This window comes from Terrapene carolina, unplaced genomic scaffold (genome assembly GCF_002925995.2).
Source record: "Terrapene carolina triunguis isolate 2854851 unplaced genomic scaffold, T_m_triunguis-2.0 Scaffold210, whole genome shotgun sequence".
Classification (NCBI taxonomy): Eukaryota; Metazoa; Chordata; order Testudines; family Emydidae; genus Terrapene; species Terrapene triunguis.
Window position 1 is genome coordinate 10,078,976 of NW_020664561.1, and position 22,238 is coordinate 10,101,213.

Consider the following 22,238-nt stretch of genomic DNA (forward strand, 5'->3'; position numbering starts at 1 on the left):
GATTTTCATCTGTCCGTTCATTTTTTTAAAAAGAACCTTGTGGTGTGCGCCGAGTCCCCTGTCACGCCCCCACAGCTTCATCCCCATGTGGCTTAACAAGGGTATTTGGCCATCGGCATGCCCCAGGAAAGCAACCCTGTGCTGCGGAAAGGTCTACTCAGGAAAACAAACAGCTGCTGAAATAGTGCCATCTAGTGGCCGACTGGAGAAATAACATGAGAGGAGTCATGTAGGACAAGCCATGGGGAATCTCTCTAGCCCAGGGCATTTGTGTTCTTCTCTGGTCTTCCAGGAGAGAATTAAAATGGCTATATTTAGTAATAAATACTGCTAATACTGCTAATGACCACTTATATAATGCCTTTCACACAAGGATCTCAAAACGTTTCACAAACAAGTCCCCTCCTTCCTTTCTCTCTCAGACGATGACTGCACGGACAGTTTTACCCCCAACCAAGTGGCTCGAATGCATTGCTATTTGGATCTGGTGTACCAGCGATGGAGCCAGAGCAGAAAGCCCACTCCGATCCCCATGCCCCCGGTGGTCACTGGGCAGGGCCAAGACTCCCTCACCATCCATTGGCTGCCTCCTATTAGCGGCGTTCTCTATGAAAGGTAAGAGACATTGTCGCTGAGAAGGTCCCATGCTTGGCTGAGCATGCCGGAAAACTGGCGTAAACTAAAACGTGCCGGCATGTCTGATGGCCTCTTGCTTCCTCTAGATCAATTTGGCCGGGGACCAGTTTTGTAGTCCTACCACTGACCTTGGCCTGTAACTGGATCCCTAAACAACTGCCTGTGCTTGCATCCACTGGGAATTGCTTGTCACGATTTATTTGTCCGTGGTTCCCTAGGAAAAGTCATTTGGCACTGAACCAGGGAATTTCAGAAGTTAGTGAAGGTGATGAAGATGAGTTGGCAAAACCCTCAAGCTCTTTGCCAACTGGCAAACCCTGCCTGTTTTTTGTGTGTGTGTGTTTGAGTGGGTGGGGAGCGGGCAGCGATTTGTTCAGCTGCCTTGTAGAAATAGAGGAACGAGGCAACACCCCCAGCTCCCCAGTTATGTCCACCAGAATAACACGTCTGGTTACAAGTTTACTACTGTGATGGCAGTGTGTGCTGGGGTGTCAAGCGAGCGTCCTCTGAAAAGCATTCCACTTTTAGGGGGCTCAGGGAGAATGCCAAAGGGTTGTGTGCCATCAGGAGACGATGCCAAATGCAACCCGAGAGCGCTATTACTGAATGAAAAATGAGCTTCACTTAGCACTTACTGGATAAACTACTGATTTATGAGGAGGGAATATGGTCTTGTGGTTAACACACAGGACCAGGAGCCAGAAGATTGGGATTTGGATCCCTGCTTTGTGACTTTGGGCACGTCAGTAATATTTTCAGATGTCAGTATCTTAAGTTAGCCCCTTCAGTTCCTAGCTAAGCACCTAACTAAAAGGAGCCTGACTTTCAGGGGTGCTGAACAGCCACATTCATCTGGAATTGTGGGGGCTCATCATTCTGAAGATCAGGCCTCTTTTGTCTGAGTGCCTGACTATGGATTTAGGCACCTAACGTCAGGCACTCAAGTTTGCAGATATTGTCTACACTAAATGAATATTTAATATTTAAATCCTCTGAGACTCTGAGCTGGGAAGCACTCAAGATGGGCAGCAGGTTATTACTCTGATGTAGAATTTGCGTCATATATATTTTTAAAAATCACGTAGGCCAGAGTCCTAATCATGAAGTCAGTGAAAAGCCAGTGTGGCCCAATTGATAGAGCACTGGTCTGGGATTCAGGGGACCTGCCGTCTAGTCCTGGCTCTGCCACTGGCCTGCTGGGTGACCTTGATCAAGTCACTTCCCCTCTCTGTGCCTCAGTTTTCCTATCTGTAAAATGGGGGTAAGGATATTTATGTCCTGTGTAAGGAGCTTTGAGACCTATTGATGAAATGTGTCATATAAGAGCTAGGTATTTATTTATATATTACTCTCTTTGACTTCAGTGAGCTTTGGAGAGGACTGTATGTAATCTGTCCATTTCTTTATTAATGCCCCGGGAAATGTTTGTATAGACCTGACACTGACAGTAGCTGAGGCCCTGCTTCACTAGTCCATCCGTGTTCACCAAAGCACTTAAGCGTGCGCTCATCTTTAGGCATGTGCTTCTTCGGTCCCATTGACTTTAATGGGACTTACGCACATCCTGAAAATTAAGCACGTTTAATTGTTTAGGTGAATAGGGCTTAAATATTGTCTTCATTTGGGGCCTTACAAAGGTTAGCGGCTTGTGAAAGCTGTGAGTTACAATGGTGGTGCAAAGCGGCTATGCCCATAAGCCGTTTGGAAAAGAATAAGAATAATACTTTACACGTCTCTAACAGCTACCAGCTCAAAGCCCTTTGTGAAGGTGGGCCAAGTCTCGCATCCCCCTGAAAGCATTTTACAAATCTGGCCTTTCAAATGCTTTTTAATTCAGAGAAAATCGATTTCTGAGGATATCCTGGCCAATTACGGAATAATTGCTCCCTCACTGCACCAAATGGCTCATATGCAGTGCTGTTCCTGGCTCCCGAATGGCATATGTCACCCGGTGAGGGCACAGACAGGTGTCTGAAGCATCAAATGGTCTTGCATCATTAAAAGAATGGCCCGAGAAGGAAAGCAGAGGCTTATGATTGAAAAATACTGCAGAGCGTTCAAGACTAACTGAATGGAATGTTTTGACATTGTCTTTGGAGCAGGAAATACTCCCCCAGTCCCTCATTAGCTTAATGCTGGCACTTTAATTAAACATGATCATTTGTTTGTATTATGGGGGCACCTAGAGGCCAAAGCTGAGTGCACGGCTCCACTTGTGCCAGGCTCTGTACGTACGCATAATCTGAGGCGCACTCTGGCCCAGACTGCTTGCGGCCTAAATAGTCAAGGCAGACGCAGGAAGGGCTATTCTCCCCATTTTAGAGAGGGGAAACTGAGACACAGAGTGTTTACTAACCTGTCCGAGATCACACGGGGAATCTGTAGACAAGCTGGGGATCAGCCCAGATCACCAGTATGGCATCTTAACCAGAAGGTTTCCCTTTCCCTCCCCAGCCTATGCCAGAGCTGGCTGTGAGAACAAGCAAGCCAAGCAGCTGGCTCTTGCGGGCTTCCCACATCATGCAGAGATGGGGATCAAGTGAGGAGAGTCCAAGTCTGATCAGAAACTGGGGGGGAAAGAGTCTTCCTCATTCTCTCTCTCTGTTCTGCAGGGACCCCAGCACCCTCTGCGGGGACTGCGCTGAAGATGGTACTTTCAGCCAATACGTGCATGAGGCCTCTTCCCCTCGAGTTTGTGACTCCTCCGGCTACTGGACCCCTGAGGAGGCAGTAGGTAAAGTGCCTTGTCCTCTCTCACTCATGGTGACTGCCGCTTCCCTCAGTGGAGATGAGATCATCCGAGGCCCAATTTTCCATATTGGTCTGATCTATCTAAATTTAAATATGCAAAATCCTCTTGGGAGAAGATTGCATAAGGTAAAGCTCAGCTCCCAGGGAGCGAACCGGAGATACCAGTGACTTCGGGGTGCAGGGAGCTTGTCAGTGTTACTAACAGCTTCCCAGGAGAGTGTTGGAGAGAGAAAAGAGGCACCTGGGAACCTGTTCAGTTGGACTTATGTCACCAAAAGAAAAGCCAGTGTATGGTGCACCCAGTTCTTAGGGTCTGATCCAAAGCTAAGAGGTGCCTTCTCGTGGACTTCCAGGGGCTTTGATCCAGCCTTAGAGAGTGGCATACTCTTCCCAAGGTGTTGGCGACAATCTCATTTCTTGGGTCATTTAGGTCCAGGCAGAACCCTGGAGAACACAGCATAAGGAACAGTCCTTCTTCCCCACCAACCAGATGGACGGGATGAACTGATAGGTGTATCCAGTTTCAAGTGTTTATGAGCCAGTTTAAAAAGCACCCTATGGCAGGTTATCTTGCCCCAGGCCTTGCCTTCCAGACAAGTTACAACATGAATCACACTGGTATGCATGTGCCCCTGGCATAGGAAAGAGCCAAGGGTTTCATGGTGTCACTGGAAACTTCACTTCGAGACTGGAGCGGGGTGGAAACATCTCTCTCAATCAGAGAAAGTGACAAAATGAGGGAAAAAAGAGGTTTGTGCCAATTTGGTTAAACAGCAGAACATTTGGAGCTGTCAGCTTCAGCATTTCCCATTTCCCAGGCTGTCAGATGGCCGTGTCGTCCCTTACAGATCAGAACTGGCTTTTCCCCTTAGCTGATGCTAAACTTTTCTCCACACCAGTGTGCAGTTTTCACCAGCACGTGTCAGCTGGGGTGAGAGAGAGAGGCACTTCTGCACAACCTGGGGGATTTCATGGGGACACGAGTCCAGGCCTTGGATGGGCATTAAATAGGACAACTGTTTGTGGCCTTGGGGAAAATTGGGCATTTTCAGCAGAGTCCGTGAACTTGAAACTGGTTCTTACGCTCAGCTTCTCTTTCCATGGCTCAGAGCACATCCGTGTTGGTTTCCCTTGCTGACTGCATAGGGCTCAATCCTGAGCAAGCTTTGGTGCCGCTGATGGGGTGGAGGCAAAGGTGGCCCTCGGCCCAGTCCGCTCCTGGGCTGAGATGGGCTCCGATGAACAGGACTTACACTAAGTGGAGTGGTCCCCTAGTGACTATTCTGCTGGCTTGGGATCACCAGTGTACCATGCCCTTTCCTGCCCTTGGCCCACCCCAGAATGCCCCTAACGCTTTACCCCACTCCCTGTGACAGAAGAACCTCTAGCTGCCCCTATAGAAATGCATCAAGTTCCTTTTGTGCTGCTTAGCCTGGGCGAATGATCTAGTCCCCGACCCCTTCAGCCAGGGGACGTTTGGAGATCAAATAAGAATTCAGAGGCAAACTTGGCAGCATGGGCCCATCTGTACTGATGACACTCAGAGCCAGCCAGGTGCGCTCCCCTGCTCCTCCTTGCTCAAACGCACTCACCTAACAAGGCCACGAGCCCTGCATTGGGATCTGCCTGAAAACTAGTTTCCTTAACTTCTCCTCTGTCAGCTTGTGCCTAAGAATGGGAGGGATGGTCAGAACGAACCCTAGCACTAATACAGGGTGAGAGGTGCCGGCAATGAACTCATGCTAATTTCTCTCCATCTCAGGTGTATAGTTAGTATGCCAGTGGCACTGAGACCAATCACAGAATCCTGCTTAGTTCAGTCCATGTCTGTGTGTGTCCAGGCATGTGTGGGTTTGTGTGTGTGTGTGTGTGTGTGTGTGTGTGTGTGTGTGTGTGAGTGTGCAGGTATACCTGTGTTTCTGACAAAATGCATGCGTGTGTCTGCAGGTGTTCCTGTGATACACAGGTATATAGAGTGTGTCTGTGCCTGAGTCATTGTACAGTTCTGTGCAAAGGGGGGATGTTTGCACCGACCTGTTTGATAAGATTGGGGGAGGAGGTCCTGTCTTGTGAGAATTTCTGAGATTTTGAACATTTTTCCCCTCCCAGATCAGAACAAAAAGTCAAAATCTCGAACATTTTTCTGAACCGATAAACTGAAAAATATTCTGGTTTGGGATGATTTCAAAACATTTAGATTTGGACTTTTTTTTCATTTTTGAAACATTTTTTAGTATAAATGAAGTTAAATTTTGAAACAAAAAAAGCTGTTTTGAACTGAAAAACTCAAATGTTTTATTTAGCCAATGGAGAAGTGACCCATTTCGACAATGTCAAAACTCTTTTTCAACTTTTTATCGGTCGCACAATTCATGGAGACTGGCCCTTCCCACAAAACCATTGGTTTTGGTTTTGGTTTCGACAAATCAGCCAAAAACATTTTGTTGAAAAATTCCTAGATACGCATGTTCAAGCCTGTGTATGTCTGTACGTGTCGGGTGGGATATGTATGTTTGTTTCTTCATGCTGTTAGGGATCTGAGGATTTATGCATGGAAACACAAGTGTGTTTGATATCTTTATGCTCTGAGACATTTGAGCACACACTGTATGTTGGTGCCTATGTGTGGATGTGTGCATATGATGGCATCGTTGTATGCACATGTGCGTATGTATCTGTGTTTATATGTGCATACATCTGGGGGTGTTCACCTCAATGTGTGTGCATGTATGTACAGACTATCATATATCTCTGTTTGCTACTGAAATGAACTGCCCTGCTCCTTATAGGGATCTATATTCTCCCCTTGTCTAGGCCCCCCGGATGTGGATCAACCCTGTGAGCCCAGCCTGCAGGCCTGGAGCCCAGAGCTCCACCTGTACCACATGAACATGACTGTTCCTTGCCCCCAGCCGCATGGTTGTATCCTGGAGCTGCGTTTCCTGCATCCCGTGTACCCGGAGTCTCTCGTGCTGTGGACCACCTACCTTTCCACAGACTCACCCAAGGCCTTGTCTGACATTGAAATCCTGACAGAGCATGGGGAGTCCGTCCACCTGGGCCCCCTGGACACTTTCTGTGACACCCCCCTCACCGTTAGGCTCAACGTCAACAGGAAGGTGTCTGGGGTAAAGGTCTACACCTTTGATGAGCGGATGGAGATAGATGCAGCTCTCTTAACCTCCATGCCCCAGAGCCCCCTCTGCTCCAGCTGTAAGCCTGTGCGGTACAGGATCCTGCGGGACCCTCCGTTTGCTAGCGGCTCCCCCATAAAGGGGTTGCACATGCACCGAAAGTTCACCGACACGTGAGTAGCAATATCGGCTCACCAAAGGCCGGGGGTGGTTGTGGTGCTGTTCTAGTTCTCCTTGCTTTTCTGGCTTCTGCATTTGGATTCATTGATGTTTTTAGAACTCAGCCTCTCTGTGGTGAGCAGTGCCATGAATGCCCAGCCTCAGAGTTTGCCCAAAACACCCCATTGCATATGACAGTTCCATGACACTAGCATGATACTCACCAGGAAGCTGTATCCCACTAGAGAGAACTCTTTAACTTTGACACATTTCCCCGTCCGTGGGGCCAGGGTAATGATTGTTCAAGTCACATAGGGTAGGGGATAATTTCATGTGATGGTCCACCTAGAGGGAAAAGTGGCAGGCTCCTCTGATTACTTGCCACAGATCCTCTTTCTGTAGCCTCAGCTCACGGCAATTGTAGAATTGGGGGGAACCTACCTGTGCTTTTGGCTTTGTGTCTGTGCCACAGTGCAATACATTCTAGTGGCATGGATATATTGGCACCCTGATGTTTTATTTATATAGAGATGGGCCATAACCATAACCTCAGATCCAAATACCCCCAGACTTTGGGGACATGGGAAATTGGAATCTAGATTGGAATTTGCCAAATTATCCCTGTCTGCCTACCTGGTTAATTTACATGTTAGTTTCAAACACCCTGAACTTTGAGGGGGTTCAAAGCCCAGATCTGGATTCAGATCTGAACCGTGTGGCTTCTTTCCTCTATCCATCCATGCCCAGGCCAAGCCAGGCAAATTTTATTGAGGTTCTGAGTCCCATCTCTCCCACTCCTTGCCTCTCTTGTTCCCCTCCATCCCTCACACACACACCAGCTTACCCTTCTTCCCCTTGTAAAAGCCAGGATCCTGTGTTCAGAGCATCATTAGACACTGGGTACACATTTCAGAAACTACTTAGGACCCTAAGTCACGTTTTCAAAGTGACTTAGCCTAATTCTCATTGAAAGTCAATGTGAATTAGGTGCTCTGGAAAATGGTACCTGTTAACTCTTCTGCACATTCTGTATCGTATTCCTAGGGTGTGGCAGCCATGACTGTGAAGCTTGCTTTAGTAGCCTCCATCTTTTGTTTTTTAATTTTCTTCCCCCCAGTCTCTTTCTTTAAGGACCCACAAAGGGAATGGTGGGTAGAATAGCCCATGTCTCCATTATTTTTCCCACAATATCTGACACTTTAGTTTTTATTTATTAATTTCCAGTTCCACATTTTCTGTTTTTACCAAGCGTGATTTCAACATGGTGCTTGAATTATATCAACGTGGCCTTTTTTGTTTGGACTAATTTAGTCCCTCTGGTTCTCTTGCACCTGCTTACAACACTCACTACTGAAAGCAACTTGACCTATTTTTCATTAAAGTTTGTTATTATAGATCATTGTATTACTTAATAAACTGACATACTCTTTACATCTGAGCTACAATTAGGGTAAATTCATCAGCCAATTATTGCAACACTTCCAACCTAGCAGGGCAGCATCCACAGGACCGTTAACTTTCCATTCTGCTTAGGTACAACACACATGCTTTTTATAACCTATAGCATCCCCTTTGCCTCTAATGAATCCACTGCAAATGGCCACATACGGACGTACGTTTCCCACGTGGTATTTGTTCTCTCCTAGTTTGTTTCATTCCTCTGTGTTTCTGCAGGGATGTCACACCGGGCCAGTTGTACCGCTACCAGGTGCAGGCCATGGCTGGGGCAGCTGTGGGAGAACCGTCTCCATCTTTGATCCATACCCACGGCTCTCCCTATTGTGGAGACGGAAAAGTGACCATGTAAGTGCTGAATTCTACACACATTTGGGAGATGTTTTTAAAGCCATTTGGTCTAGTAGGGTAGATCCAAAGGTAAACAGAAGACCTGATCCTTCACTCCATGACACCAGATTTATGCCAGCATAACTCCACTCCTGTCAGTGGTGCCAAACCATTGCAAAAGAATGAAGGCTCAAACCCAAAGTGTTTTGCAAAATCTAATGCTTCTTAGAAGGTAAAGATGGGCCTTGCGAGGTGCGGAGTTTGGATTTGGATTCTGATCTGAACTTCCCCAAAGTCAGTGGGTGCTTGGTCCAATGCTTAGGCCAGAACCAATCTCTATAAAGTGTCATAGATTTTTAAACCCCCAAAGGAGCATTCTGATCATCTAGTCTGGCCTCCTGCATAGTGCAGGCCAGAGAACTTCACCCAATGATTCTGCATTGTGCCCAGTAACTTGTGGCTCTCTGATAGAGCATATATTTTAGAATGACATCCAAACTTGATTTAAAGACCCCAAATGATGGGAAACTTACAGCATCCCCTGGTAAGCTGGTCTAATTGTTAACTATCTTCTCTGGTAAAAATTTGTGTCATGTTTCCAGTTTGAATTTTTCTGACTTCAACTTGATTGTTTTCCAGTGAAAACAGCTTTGTAAATTGTTAGCTTCCCCTTGCAGTGTTGTGAAACCCAATGTAAAGTGATTGTGCTAAGTGCATGAGACCCAACAGGGGAAACTGGCTAGAAGGGCCAGATCCTCAGCTGGTGTAATTCAGCATAGCTCCATTGACTTCATTGCTGATTTACTACAGTTAAGGGTCTGAGCTTCTGGAGAGTGAATGACCACTTTAGTTCCACTGTCCAAGCTGAGTGAAGTTGAAAAAACTGAACAAGCAGCATAAATGCGAGGCAAGTAGTAGAGATTTGTGATATGCTTTTAACGTGACTGATCTAAAGGGCGGTTGGGAACACAGCTTAGGAAGTCTTGTTTAGTAAACAATTTTAAACCGTTGGGAAATAACATTGAGTCAAAGTCAAGAGAGTGAAGAGACAAGATTGATTTTCACATTGTGCATCTTTGTGTATGAAGAGTGTGTGTGAAGCAAAATTGCTTGAATATTTGAAGTTTTAAGTGTGAAGGTGTGTGTGTGCGCATGCGTGCCTCTGTGTGTGTGGGTGCACACATGAGAATAAACCTGAATTCACTTAAGCATGTAATTTTTTGCTTGTGGTTTTCTCATGAAATGTAGCACGTGGCTATTGCTTTTCCCTACTCAGTCACTAAACTCATCCCTATCTCTTACCCCACCTTGACTTGTCCAACACCCAGTGGAAAAACTGGCCATTCTTCACATCTGACATCACTGGCGGCTCTTCTCCTCTGACACAGGCTTGGTAGTTGCACTTGCTCCCACCCTGAGTTCTCCAGGGAAGATGGTGGTGGAGTGGGGCCTCTTTTCTCCCACTCTGGCTTTCCCAACTCCTTCCTCACCTGACAAGAGTCAGTCTCTTCTCTCCCTCCTTGTAGCTGGCATCCCATGATTCCTCCAGTGAAATCTGACTTGAGGATTGTCCTTAAACATGGGGTCCTGACCCTTATGGAGCTGAAAAGCTCGAAGGGCAGCTAGTCAAGAGGGCGTTAACATTTCTTGCTGACGGTCTCTTAGGAGCTTGGAAGAGGAGTGCGATGATGGAGACCTGTTAGATGGAGATGGCTGCTCTGGGAAGTGTAAAAGGGAAAAAGGCTTCAACTGTGTTGGTAAGTCATGTGCTGAGTCAGCCCATTCCTTCTCTCCTTGACCACCCCCTTTTTGGGTTGTGATGGCCCCCCGAGGGAAGGGTATAGTTTTTTCTCCTGCCCTCAGCAGAAGCATTGTAGACACTAACCTTCTAGTCTTTGGCCTCTCTGCAGGAGAGCCGAGCCTGTGTTATGTTCACGAGGGGGATGGAGTGTGTGAGCCCTTCGAGAGGAGAAGCAACATCCAGGACTGTGGCCTCTACACTCCCAAAGGGTACATGGATCAGTGGGCAGCACAGGCCTACACCTCCCACCAGGACAAGAAGTCATGTCCTGTTTCCATGGTGACCGGAGAGCCTGTTGTGAAGGTGAGGCTAGGCATTTCCTTGTACCGGGAGAGTCCCAAACCTGATGTGATCTCCACAGTGTCCTTGCCTTTCCTGTCTCTCCTGATGGAGCACCTATTCATAAAGGCCTATGCGACTCAGTCCTCCCAGCAGAGCAGCTTTCACGCATCAGGCGGCTTAAAATCAGCCATATAAACTGGAAAAGAAAATCCAGACAACAATCCTGGCATTGCCATGATGTGTTAAGCTTTGCTTTCCGTCGCACTGCATGCATGCTTATAGGATCAGGGTATGAAAGGATATAAACCCTCATGCTTCAGGACATATGCCCACCATTTAGTGTCTGAAGCAAAGCCCCTTGAAGTTAGTGGGCATCTTTCCACTGACTTCAATGGGCTGTGGATCAGGGCTGAACGGCCTGGAAGAAACTTTTCCCATAGGCGTGTTTGTGCATACTTCTCATTGCATCTTCATCTGAAACATTTGGTGCAGGTCTTTGAGACAGGATGCTGGCCTAGATGGACCTGGTGTGGTCTGGAAGTTCCTATAGCTCTGTGCTCCATCCTCTTAAATAATATATCATCTTAGTTTGTAAAGTAAGCTCGTTGAGACATGGTCCCTCTCTGCATATATCATTGCTCTGAAGAGAGGCAGTGTGGCCCAGTGGATGGTGCACTGGACTGGGATTCTGGAGACTTGGGTTCTGTTCCTACCTCATCTGTTGGAGGACCTTGGGCAAGTCACTTCACAGCTCTATGCCTCAGTTTCTTCATCAATAAAATTAATGACACTGATATACTTTGTGATCAACTGGTGAGAAATGCTATAGAAGAGCCAGGTGTTATTATTACATCTGTCTGTAGAGTGCTTTGTACCTTTTTGGTGCAATAATTGTCATCAACCCAATAAGGAATTGAGATAAATTCACAATGTCATATCAATATTTTGTACAAAGACGCTAAGAAAGCGGAACAGGGAGCGTGGAGAAAAGTGCAAATATTGTAGCCACTTGTGTGTGCTCTTCTCTGGCCAGTCCTGGTACAGTGGACAGTCTTAAGACCCCATGTCCCTTGTTCCAGAGGAATCAAGATTTCAAGGGCCAGGTTCTCATCTGGTGTAAAACTGTGTGGGTCCACAGGACTATATTGATTTATGCCAGTTGAGGATCTGACCCTGTATATTGATTTTTCGGAACGTTTTTTCTTCTAGACTATTGAGCCTGAGTCTCAGCTGGTGTAAATTGGGGTCCCTGTGCTGAAATCAGTGGATTTGTGCTGATTTACACCGATGATCTAGCCCAGGGATCGGCAACCTTTGACACGCGGCTCGCCAGGGTACGCATCCTGGTGGGCCGGGCCAGGCCGGTTTGTTTACCTGCCGCGTCCGCAGGTTCGGCCGATCGCGGCTCCCAGTGGCCACGGTTCGCCGCTCCAGGACAATGAGGGCTGCGGGAAGCGACGCGGGCCGAGGGATGTGCTGGCCGCCGCTTCCCGCAGCCCCCATTGGCCTGGAGCGGTGTGGGAGCCGCGATCGGCCAAACCTGCGAATGCGGCAGGTAAACAAACCGGCCCGGCCCACCAGGGTGCTTATCCCTGATAAAGGTTGCCGATCCCTGATCTAGCCCATAGTCTCTTTCCCTCAATCCCACAGGTACCCTGAAATATTCTTTATTCAAGCAGGTGACTTCAGTCACCCCTCCCCTTCTGCTCTGGTTAACGCTGTGGTGCCTCTTTCCTGGTGGGCATGTAGGAGGCTGGTAGTTCTCTCCCTTCCTTTCCCTCCATGCCCGCTGCTGCTGCTGCTGCTGCTGCTGCTGCTGGGGTTGAAAATCTCTCCTTTCCAGGTGTGCAGATCCCACCTTCAAGATATGCCAGAGCATCATTCCCTCGCTGCTTGGTTCCCCTGCACCACCAGCCATGACAATGCTCAGGTTGCTGATGGGGAGAAAACACACTTGAATGATGAGAGAGTTTGGCTCAAAGTAAGTGTCGTTGGGCACCTGGGCTTAATAGGGAGGATACTTTGTAGGAGTTGGGGAGGGCTTTCCTATCCTTGTCCCACACTTTCAGGGATAAAGGCCAATTCTTTCCCTTCCTCCTGTCCTGGAGTAATGAAGAGCTCTCCCTCAGCTGGGTCACAAACTCATCAGCTACAGCCAGGCGTTCTACAGATGAGTTGTAGCAACTGAAAGCCAGTGACTGGCACATGTATCATAGACTCATAGACTTAAAGGTCAGAAGGGACCATTATGGTCATCTAGTCTGACCTCCCGCATGATGCAGGCCACAAAAGCTGACCCACCCACTTTCCCTTAACTCAGCTGTTGAAGTCTCCAGGTCGTGATTTAAAGACTTCAAGTCGCAGAGAATCCTCCAGCTTGCGACCCCTGCCCAATGCTGCGGAGGAAGGCGAAAAACCTCCAGGGCCTCTGCCAATCTACCCTGGAGGAAAATTCCTTCCCGACCCCAAATATGGCGATCAGTAGAACCCCGAGCATACAGGCAAGATTCTCTAGCCAGACCCACATTTTACCAGCGATGGCAATTTATTACCTAATTGACTAAAATCACGTTATCCCATTAAACCATTCCCTCCATAAACTTATCTAGCCTAATCTTGAAGCCAGAGAGGTCTTTCGCCCCCACCGTTTCCCTCGGAAGGCTGTTCCAAAATTTCACCCCTCTGACGGTTAGAAACCTTCGTCTAATTTCAAGCCTAAACTTCCCCACGGCCAGTTTATATCCATTTGTTCTCGTGTCCACATTAGTACTGAGCTGAAATAATTCCTCTCCCTCCCTGGTATTTATCCCTTTGATGTATTTAAAGAGAGCAATCATATCCCCCCTCAGCCTTCTTTTGGTTAGGCTAAACAAACCGAGCTCCTCGAGTCTCCTTTCATAGGAAAGGTTTTCCATTCCTCGGATCATCCTAGTGGCCCTTCTCTGTACCTGTTCCAGTTTGAATTCATCCTTTTTAAACATAGGAGACCAGAACTGCACACAGTACTCCAAATGAGGTCTCACCAGCGCCTTGTATAACGGAAGGAGCACCTCCTTGCCCCTACTAGAAATACCTCGCCTAATGCATCCCAAGATCGCATTAGCTTTTTTAACAGCCGCGTCACATTGCCGGCTCATAGTCATCCTGCGATCAACCAGGACTCCGAGGTCCTTCTCCTCCTCCGTCACTTCCAACCGATGCGTCCCCAGCTTATAACTAAAGTTCTTGTTAGTCATCCCTAAATGCATCACCTTACACTTCTCACTATTAAATCTCATCCTATTATTATTACTCCAATTTACAAGGTCATCTAAGTCTCCCTGCAGAATATCCCGATCCTTCTCCGAATTAGCAATACCTCCCAACTTTGTGTCATCCGCAAACTTTATCAGCCCACTCCTACATTCGGTTCCGAGGTCAGTAATAAATAGATTAAATAAAATCGGACCCAAAACCGAACCTTGAGGAACCCCAATGGTGACCTCCCTCCAACCTGACAGTTCCCCTTTCAGTACTACCCGCTGCAGTCTCCCCTTTAACCAATTCTTTATCCACCTCTGGATTTTCATATCGATCCCCATCTTTTCTAGTTTAACCAATAATTCCTCATGCGGTACCGTATCAAACGCTTTACTAAAATCGAGGTATATTAGATCCACCGCATTCCCTTTATCTAGAAGGTCTGTTACTTTCTCAAAGAAGGAGATCAGGTTGGTTTGGCACGATCTACCTTTCGTAAACCCATGTTGTAATTTGTCCCAATTACCATTCAACTCAAGGCCCTTAACTACTTTCTCCTTCAAAATTTTTTCCAAGACCTTGCATACTACAGATGTTAAACTAACAGGCCTGTAATTACCCGGGTCACTTTTTTTCCCCTTCTTGAAAATAGGAACCACGTTAGCTATTTTCCAGTCCAACGGTACCACCCCCGAGTTTACAGATTCATTAAAAATTATCGCTAAGGGGCTTGCAATTTCTTGCGCCACTTCCTTCAATATTCTAGGATGAAGATCATCCGGTCTGCCCGATTTGGTCCCGTTTAGCTGCTGAAGTTTAGCTTCCACCTCTAATACTGTAATGTCATTCCCTCCTTCTTTATTCCCCTCTGTCCTGCTCCCTCTATTCCTAAGCCCTTCATTAGCCTTATTAAAGACTGATGCAAAATATTCATTTAGATATTGTGCCATGCCTAGATTATCCTTGATCTCCACTCCATCTACATTCTTCAGCGGTCCCACTTCCTCTTTCTTTGTTTTCTTCCTATTTATATGGCTATAAAACCTCTTACTATTTGATTTAATTCCCCTCGCAAGGTCCAACTCTACACGGCTTTTGGCCTTTCTCACTGCATCCCTACATGCTCGGACCTCAATAAGGTAGGTTTCCTTGCTGATCCCTCCCCTCTTCCATTCTTTGTACGCTTTCTGTTTTTTCTTAATTGCCCCTTTGAGACGCCCACTCATCCAGCTAGGTCTAAATCTCCTGCCCACTAATCGTTTTCCCTTTCTTGGTATACAGGCCTCGGACAGCTCATGCAACTTTGATTTGAAGTAATTCCAGGCGTCATCTGCCTTTAGATCCCTAAGTATGTTATCCCAATGCACTTCCCTAAGTAGTTGCTTTAATTTATTAAAGTTGGCCTTTTTAAAATCGTAAACCTTAGTCAGAGTTTTATTTCTGTTAAACCTTCCATTTAGTTTAAACCGAATTAGCTCATGGTCACTTGAGCCAAGGTTGTCCCCTACAACCATTTCCTCAACGAGGTCCTCACCACTCACCAGCACCAAATCTAAAATTGCATCCCCCCTCGTCGGTTCAGTTACTACCTGATGAAGGAATTCATCTGCTAGCACGTCTAGGAACATCTGAGCCCTATTATTGTTACTAGCATTTGTTCCCCAATCTATATCTGGGAAGTTAAAGTCCCCCATGATTACACAGTTCTTATTCGTTTTTACTTCCCTAAAAACATTAAATAGTTCTCTGTCCGCATCCAGGCTAGATCCCGGCGGTCTATAGCACACCCCAAGCACTATCTCAGGGGAGGCTCTAGTAGTCCTATTACCCAGTGTAATTATTGCCCAGACAGACTCTGTCTTATCCATTCCATCACTTATTATTTCTTTGCATTTTACCTCATTATTGACATACAATGCCACTCCCCCACCTTTACCTTTTTTCCGGTCATTCCTAAACAGCACATACCCTTCCATACCTGTACTCCAGTCATGACTACCGTTCCACCACGTTTCGGTTATTCCCACGATATCAGGTTTCATTTCTTGGACCAGGAGCTCCAGTTCCTCCATTTTGTTACCTAGGCTTCTCGCATTGGTGTATAAACATCTTACCGTATGCTGTCTATCCTTTCTCGCATTACTTATGCAATTTGGTACAGACCCCATACTGTCCCTCTGCCCCCTCTTTCTTATGTCCAATCCCGTACCCCTACCTATATCTGTGCTTATCTCTTCACATTCCTTTTCAGTGTTGGACTCAGGCGTGGAGATTAACTGGACATCTCCCAACCGTCTCCCCCAAATTTCTAGTTTAAAGCCCTTTTGATGAGATGAGCCAGCCTCCCTCCCAGAAGTCTATTTCCTTGTTTCATCCCCTTTAGCATATGAGTCTGTGGCAGCAATCCATCCTGGAAGCTGCCAGCGCATGGATCACCACAACGAAGGAGACAGAACCCTACAACAGTGTTCTGTAAATGAAAAAGCCATTGCTAGGCAAATACGGTAATTCCTTGCTTAACACTGTAGTTATGTTCCTGAAAAATGCTACATTAAGCAAAACAATGTTAAGCTAATCCAATTTCCCCATAAGAATTAATGTAAATGGGGCGGTTAGGTTCCAGGGAAATTTTTTTCACCAGACAAAAGACTATATTTTTTATATATATATATACATACACACAGTATAAGTTTTAAACAAACAATTTAATACTGTACATAGCAATGATGATTGTGAAGCTTGATTGAGGTGGTGGAGTCAGAGGGTGGAAGAGGGTGGGATATTTCCCAGGGAATACCTTACTGCTAAATGATGAACTAGCACTCGGCTGAGCCCTCAAGGGTTAACACGTTGTTAATGTAGCCTCACACTCTACAAGGCAGCACGAATTGAGGGAGGGGAGACAGCATGGCAGAGAGAGACAGAGACACACACCGTGTGTGTGTGTGTGTGAGAGAGAGAGACGCGCATTGCCCCTTTAAGTACGGTGACCCAACTCTAAGTACGTTGCCTTTTTAAGTAGATTAGCAAATTGAGACAGCAGCTGCTGCCAGCAAGCTCCCTCCGTCCTGAGCCCTGTCGTGTGTGTCTCCCCCTCCCCCCCCATGGAGATAAGGTACAGAAGTGGGGTGGGGGGAGCGGGACATCATGACATTATCACCCTTCTTCCCCCCTCCCCCGCACAGCAAGCAGGAGGCTCCCTGGAGCAGCTCCAAGGCAGAGGGCAGGAGCAGCACACGGCAGTGGGGGGAGGGACATCTGAACTGCCTGGCAATTGATAGCCTCCTGGGCGGCTGCCACACAGGAAACTTAGGGGAGCGGGGAGCTGATGGGGGGCTGCCGGTCCACCCTGGTTCCACCAGCTAGCTTCAATGGGCTGCTCTTTCTGCAAGCAGTGGACAAAGCAGGCGGCTGCCAAACAACGTCAGAAGGGAACATTGTGCAACTTTAAACGAGCATGTTCTCTAATTGATGAGCAACGTAACAACGTTAACTGGGACGACTTTAAGTGAGGAGTTATTGAACCGAGAGGGGTTATTTGAGATTTTACTGTTAGTCTTCAAGGGCACCTTCAGCATCGCCCTTCCTCCAGTGCAGAGTGGGCGCAAACTGCTGCTGTTCTGCTTTAGCTCAGTTTTCACACAGGTTGCACTGGTGTAAATGACTGTACAAGGGGCAGTGTGGCCCCAAGGCCTTAGGGCCGGTCTCTTCTGGGAAGTGAGAAGGCTGGCCTGGAATTCCTGACCATGCCCACAGACATGTTAGAGAGGATGGGAGTCAGGGCCTTTCTGACCTGGCATCTGAGACTCTGTTCCACAACTGCATTGGCCTCAACTCCACCAGGGAGAATAAAACCTGGGTTTCAGTCACATAAGGAGGACTTGAGTAGAAGAGACACAGGGAGCTGATACATCCATTAGGGAGATGCAGTTCATACAGTGCTGATTTTCTGATTGTAACCACAGTTTCATTTTATGTGGCTGCTGCCTTCTATTATTGGGAGGTTGTTATTTGTCTTTGCTCTTTCCGTACAGTTTATATGGGGCATGTTGCCCTGTTTAGTCCTAGATTATCTATAATTACCTTTTGTTAAGGCACTTGGAAGACTTAATGCATCATTAATTATTGGTCAATAAACAGTGTTATTACCTTTCTGTCCCTAATACCCCTGTATCCCTAACGTCCTATGCCTCTACAGAGAACTCTACCTACATAGCCTTCATTCTCTTCTGTCTCTATCTCTTGGACCTTGCCTCTGGGTTCCCTACTGTGCTTATGCCAGGGCAAATGCCCTCCATTTCTTCCTTTACTCACAAGAAAGAGGAAAGCCCCCTCTTTGTGCTGCCTTGATGGAGGCTCGCTTTCCACTTCTCACCAGGATTAACTCATATTCCAGTGCATTGGAACTTGTGGTCAGATGTTTATATGAAAGACTTTCATTACTGGCTCCACACGCTCATTTTAGGTGTGCTATTATTTTCCGCCCATAAAATTATTTATGGGCTAGTAATAAATATGCCTATGTTCTTTCTCTTTTATAGTGTTTGCCTGATTGCTAACAGATTGGTCTGGGAAGCAGGTTTCTTATTCACACATGTATATGAAAAAACACTCTCCCATACAAATATAGCTGTTTACACACACATCTCAATAACACGTGCATACACCTCCACTTACAGGACTATTTTAATGCTCCATGTCACATGCTTTAAATGAACAATCACATTGCTCATTAGGTACAGGATTCCAGTTGTATGGAATGAAACATTTTCAACAGGTGGCACTAAAGAGCAAAGAAATCATTGTGCCCCTATATGAAGGCACAGACGTAAGTGGGTGTGGCCATCTGCTGAAGAATGTAAATATCTGTGCAACATAACTAGCCTCCCATAGTGCACCTCAGCATAGCTGGTATACTTGCAGATATGAGTTATTCTGATTTATGGAGGAGCACTTTCCAGTGGCAGTGCTTTGTTCTCTATTTCCTACACATCAGATTCAGGGAAGATTTGGAGTCATATCAGAATGTAACAAGCAGGAAATTAAGCAAAAGAAAAAAAAATTAAAATATAGCCAACTGCAGCTCAATCCATAATAAGAAAAAGGAAGCACATGCAGGGAATATTTAGTGAGATAAGCCAGATACGGCAGTTCTAACTTAAAAACAGATTTTGCCAAGTGCCTGCACAGGGGAGCAGTGGGGAGGGATGGAATAAGGAGCTTCCCCCAAATTGGCACAAGCTGAGGATCTGACCCTCACAAGTTAGGTTGGGATGAGCGCTCGATATTGAGGTGCTTATCCAAACCACCCAAGCTTCTTGGGTGTGCAGAACTGGAACTCTCCATGGTAATGTGCTTCCTGCTTTGGAGCAGGCTGTGGTGCTGACGGGATTGACCTTCATGGTGTCTCAGGGCTTCCAGTCCTGGACATGAGGTGGAAATGCAACAAGCGTGAAATAATAATGGGAGGAAAATGTTACTGGGAAATTGCCCAGCCTCAGTGATGGTTGAGTGGGAATTTGGGGCGAAGGTGCAAAAAGATATTTCCTCCATCTTGCTTTGCCCCACGGCTGTGCCAGCTCTTTGTGGGCCCCAGTGAGTGGCTGCAAAGCTGAAATACTTGTCCCACCCTCTGATCACTGTATCCCTGCTCACTGTCCTGAGCTCCCTGGGGGGCTCCTGGGCTATTCCTCATTATGAGGTAACGCTAGGGTGACCAGGTGTCCGGTTTTCGACCCAAGCCGGAGCCCTCACCCCCTCCTGCACCCCAGCCCCCTGAGCCAGCCTGGTGAAAATGAGCGAGTGAGTGAGGGTGGGGAGAGCGAGCAACAGGGGGCAGGGTGATGGAGTAAGCGGGGGTGGGGCTTCGGAGGAGGGGCAGGGCTCAGAGAAGGGGAGAAGCAGGGGGTGGAGCAAGGGTGTTCGGTTTAGTGCGAGTAGAAAGTTGGCAACCCTAGGCAATGCTCAATACACACGAGCCCTCTTCAGTCATGGAGGGCCATCACCCATTTGTTTATTTGTCTGATCAATAGCATTGCTTCTAAAATGCAAAGCCCTATCCCGTGTAGCTCTGTCTGCTTCGCTGTAATCCCCCACCCTAATGTCCCCTCTGGCGTTGTACCCTCATGCGCAGGTGTGCTTCGACAGACCCGGACTGGCCACCTCAGTATTTATTTTCCTGGCCTCTGATGGCATTGCCCTGAGCGACCAGCACAAGCCGACTGTGACCGTCCAGCTGGGGGATGAGAGGAGGCACAACCACTCGCTGGGTGAGTGCACTCAGAGCTGACATGAGGAGGGGAGCTCCCCTTTCCCTTCTCCTCCTCTGCTCCCTCGGCACCTGAGTCCCTCTCTGCTTCGCCTTGGGCTTTCCATTGCAGGGAGCAAGCAGTCTAGCAGAGTCTGAGGAAGCGCCTGAGCAGCTAAGGCAGGGCTGTGTCAGACAGCTCCTAGCAAACGGCCCAAATTGTTATGGCCTCTTTGGCTCAACCTGAGTTCAGTGGGAGCTGGGAGATCTCAACACCTCTCTTGCAGTGTCCTCCTTGAGCTCCTTCCTGCCTCTTTTGTTGGCTGAGACGGTCTGTGCCTCAGGGCAGACCAGGATGAAGGAGGCTGTAGTACCCTCTCTCTGGTGGGATCCTCTCTGCATCCCGTTTCTCTCAGCACTGGCTCTCCCTCTCCTGCTTTCTTGACCCTAGTCTAGTTGCTGGTTGGCCCGAAGCAGAAGGATTTGCCTTTGCCTTGGACGTGTCCTGTCTGATTTCCTTGCTGGGAAGGAATCCCTTGCAGGTTGCTTAGTGGAAAAGGCAGACCACAGGAGTAGCGTCTGAGCTGTGGAATAACCCCAGGCAAGCTAAACAATCCCAGAGTTGGGCTAATGGCTTCTTTCTCTCTTGTTACTTCATCCCCCTTAGGGACACATGAGCTGTCATGTCAGCGGAACCCATTGGTCATCAACGTGACCCACAGCCAGGATTTCCTTTTCCACCGGATCACCTCCGTGCTGCTCAATTTCTCCTCCCCGTTAGTGGGCGTCTCAGCCGTGGCCTTGCGAACTTCCTCCCTCCTCAGCTCTTCTGTGCTGAACACCTGCCTCCTGGAACACGAGGGACATGACCTCCAGAGACACAGGTACCACATCGCCTCGGATTCTTCTGTGTTGCTGCTGGGCGAGGGCCATCACTCTGCTGGCTTTGGGTCTGTCACTCCTGCAGAAGGTGACATCCAGCTTAGAGCATAACTCCTAAGGGCTCAGCCAGAGGGAGACATCCTTTCGCTCAACTAGAGCTGCTACCTCCTTGTTCCGGGACAAACACTGTAGGTATAACTAGACTTCGAGCTGGAGCTGTGAATTCCAGCTCGAGAAGCCAGACCTGATCTGGCTCTGATTTCCAGAGTGCTAAAAATAGAGAATAGTTTTGGTGGCACAAGGGGTGTGAAGGATGAGCCACTCCAGGTGCATGCCAGCTGTTTCAGACAGGGCAGCTAGTCCTCCTGCTACTCATGGCGCCATGGCTGTGCTCTAGTCTCGATCAGAGCAGGCGTGTCTCCTCAAACTGGGATTTACATCTCCAGCTTCAAGTGTGGACATAGAGTATAAGGAGTAATCCAGGGTTGGTAGCTCTTTCCCATCTCTAATTTCTGCTTCTATCGCAGTAAAGAGTCGTGGCTGGAGTAGAATATAAGGGGCCCATGCAGCCACCAGATGAAGGGCAGTGCAAGTGGGTGAAGTCCACACTAGATTTGGACATCAGCTGGAAATCACTGCAGTTCCTGCACCCAGCCTACCCCCCTGCCCTTCTCCCTCTGCTGCTAAAACAATAGAGATTCTCTCTGGAGTTAGCACTACACTTTTAACTTGGGCCCCTGTCCCTCTATACATGTATGCACACACTCCCCATCACCCTTTCTGCTCAAATTGTTCAGCATTCCACTCAGACAAAAGGTATCGAGGTTTGATTCACTATCTGATTGCAGGAAAAAATAGTTAGGAAAATAGTTCAATTTGGTGTGTGTGTGTGTGTGTGTGTGTGTGTGTGTGAGAGAGAGAGAGAGAGAGAGATACAGAATCTCAGTGTTAAAAGAATGTCATTAGGATTAAGTGAGACGATGCTAATATTAAGGTCCCCAGAGCAGCCCCGATTCAGCCCCTTGTTGCGTAGCATTATGATAGTCTTTAATTACAAAAACAACGAGGAGTCCTTGTGGCACCTTAGAGACTAACAAATTTATTTGGGCATAAGCTTTCGTGGGCTATAACCCACTTCATCAGATGCATGGAGTGGAAAATACAGTAGGCAGGTATAAATACACAGCACATGAAAAGATGGGAGTTGCCTTACCGAGTGGTGGGTCAGTGCTAACGAGGCCAATTCAATAAGGGTGAATGTGGCCCATTCTCAACAGTTGACAAGAAGCGGTGAATATCAACAGAGGGAAAATTATTTTTT

The 22,238-nt window shown here is 47.4% G+C and overlaps 1 protein-coding gene across 1 annotated transcript in view; it reads left to right on the forward strand.

Moving 5' to 3' along the window:
• Positions 1-22,238, forward strand: part of LOC112107426 (pappalysin-2) — a 168,270-nt gene that overhangs the window by 54,417 nt on the left and 91,615 nt on the right. The window contains exons 4-12 of the mRNA XM_024201120.1: positions 423-615; positions 3,249-3,370; positions 6,202-6,694; positions 8,355-8,483; positions 10,131-10,222; positions 10,376-10,569; positions 12,392-12,529; positions 19,922-20,057; positions 20,703-20,919. Of these exons, the coding sequence (XP_024056888.1) occupies positions 423-615; positions 3,249-3,370; positions 6,202-6,694; positions 8,355-8,483; positions 10,131-10,222; positions 10,376-10,569; positions 12,392-12,529; positions 19,922-20,057; positions 20,703-20,919 (1,714 nt within the window). The remainder of the gene's footprint in view (positions 1-422; positions 616-3,248; positions 3,371-6,201; positions 6,695-8,354; positions 8,484-10,130; positions 10,223-10,375; positions 10,570-12,391; positions 12,530-19,921; positions 20,058-20,702; positions 20,920-22,238) is intronic.